This window comes from Antrostomus carolinensis, unplaced genomic scaffold (assembly GCF_000700745.2).
Source record: "Antrostomus carolinensis isolate BGI_N321 unplaced genomic scaffold, ASM70074v2 scaffold25565, whole genome shotgun sequence".
In the NCBI taxonomy this organism is placed as follows: domain Eukaryota; kingdom Metazoa; phylum Chordata; class Aves; order Caprimulgiformes; family Caprimulgidae; genus Antrostomus; species Antrostomus carolinensis.
Window position 1 is genome coordinate 110 of NW_010318792.1, and position 2298 is coordinate 2407.

Consider the following 2298-nt stretch of genomic DNA (forward strand, 5'->3'; position numbering starts at 1 on the left):
TTTTTAAGCACTTTGAAAAGTCGAAGCGTGTTCTGCGCACATAGGGAAGGTAACGGAGAAGCGGCTTAAGCACATACAGGTAAACAGCCTGCACTGCCGGGTGCTGTGGGTTCACCTGGACACGGTCTCTGGTGGTGACCCGATTATTTCAGTTATTTGGACACTGTCCTGTAGCAAATGGAATCTGCTGCCATTACCCATGAAGCGTAGTTTCTCCATCGTGTTTGCAAACTCCAGACTCAGCAGATGTGTTTTTGCTCAATACACTGTACAGTGTCACGTACTAAACATCACTGTGTGTTTTGTATCTTGATACGTTACAGGACAGGTTTTGGATAACCAGAGTCGGGCTCCTTGGCGTTTGTCATCTATAACAGATTTCTTCTGGTCAATAGCAGATTTTGTGGTTCTGTTGTAAGTAGAAACTAATTCTTTTAATAAGCTTTATTTTATTTATTTTTATTTGCTACTCAGTGCTGTCAGTAACACAACAATGAAACTGTTAAAATTCTGTCTTTAGCATTCCATACCTACTGTCCCCAAAACATATCAGTGCTTTACTATGACTCTGTGGCTTTGGTTATTAAGCACTGTAGTTTATTTAATAAAAATAAAAGTGTATGAAAAGTGATGATAACTTATTAGAAGTTCAAATTAGTTTTCTTCTTATATGTCTTCCATTTTGATACTGCAAAAAGAAAAAGCATATCCTTTTGTTAAACAGCTAGTTTCTAATAGCTAATCAAATAATTAAGATATTATTTGGAGAATTTCTATTGGTGACAATAGATTGTGACTATGGAAAAATAATCACACAGCAGTAATCACCAATGTATGGTGCCAGATTGAAGCCAGTTAAGAAACAAAACTTTTTTTATTTATTTATTCAATGGTCCTCCATAATATCAGTTACAGGTTTATACTTTATGCACTTCTTGCACTTTATTTGCCAGAAAAAAAAAAAATATATATTTTATGCTTTGAGCCTTACTTTATTTTGCAACTACTTCAGATTTTATCTTCATATGTAGGAGAAAAATTGCAAAGATTTATTGAACAGTAACCTTGAGAAGATACAGTGTGCAGTCCTGAACACTACTTACTGTTTTTCAGCCCATTTCTTATCTTGCAATCCAAAAATTCAGAAATTATATCTAGCAAACAATTCGCCTAACTCCTGTTTTATTTTTCAGTTTCCAGAGCATTATTCAACCAGATTTGAGAAGAAGAGGTTACACATCTTCCTCCTATTCAGGATACAGTGATGGAAGAGGGTATTTTTTCATATTCACACTACTTCTGGGGTTTTTTTTTCCCTCCTGTTTTAGCAAAATGACATAATGTATCCAGATTACAGTTGTGATTTGCATTGAATCAGGTCATGTAAGACAACTGAAATGTTGTTTATCTGTGGTGTCTGAAACTCTTCAATAACAACACATAGCTTTGGACAGCTGTAATGACAGTATAGTCTAACCCTGACTGAAAAGAGTTTTTCAGACCTTCCTAATAGACAATATGCATCTTTGGTGAAATTCTTTTGTTAGACTTGCTTATACTCAGCATTTAATTTACATTAAATCAGTCATTCCAGGTATTAGATTTCCTGCAGATAAAGCAAAACACTTTGTTATCAGGATATCATTTCTGTAAACACTGTGGTTACCAGGCTTCTGTGTTCTTAATGGTTTGCCTAGCTTTTTTATAAGACTGTAAAAGCCTCAGTTGACTGTAGCTTTCTTTTGTGAGACAGGAGTAGTTAGAAGAGTTTGCATAAGAGAATTTTTGTGAAAGGAGGGTTAGGTTGGGGGTTTTTTGTTTGGGTTGGGTTTTTTTTGTTGTTTGTTTGGGGTTTTTTACAACTTTTTACATGAAACCCAAATAACTTTTCCTGAGGTTCTAACTTCCTAATTACTATTATGTAGAGACAATGTTACTATATTTCTAGTTTAACAATTTAATGCCCGTAGAATAGATGTTGTTTTCCTTGCTTTCTTTTCAGGCCACCAGCACATCCTCGCCGTAGGATGGGTCGAATAAATCACTGGGGTGGAGGCCCCAGTCCACCACCAATGGCTGGAGGTGGATGAGGAAGGTAATTGCCAATCTGAACTGCTGAGGCATTGAATTTTTTTTTATTTTTTTTTTTAAATAGCGATTATAATTGAAGGATAAGGTAGAATGGAGTGTTTTGTTGTCATTTTGCAAGTTACCAAATCCAGGAAAAGACCCAATGTGATTCGATACTTTCAGTACAGAGGGGAAAAAAGAGAGGGGGTGCTAAAAGGTTTTGGCTCA

The 2298-nt window shown here is 35.8% G+C and overlaps 1 protein-coding gene across 1 annotated transcript; it reads left to right on the plus strand.

Moving 5' to 3' along the window:
• Positions 1-323: 323 nt before the first annotated feature.
• SELENOK (selenoprotein K) lies at positions 324-2090 on the plus strand (the record flags this gene model as incomplete). Its single annotated transcript, XM_029085215.1, has 3 exons — positions 324-414; positions 1194-1274; positions 2003-2090. Coding segments are annotated over 3 exons (260 nt in total), but the record flags the coding sequence as incomplete, so codon positions are not given.
• Between the last annotated feature and the right edge of the window lie 208 nt (positions 2091-2298).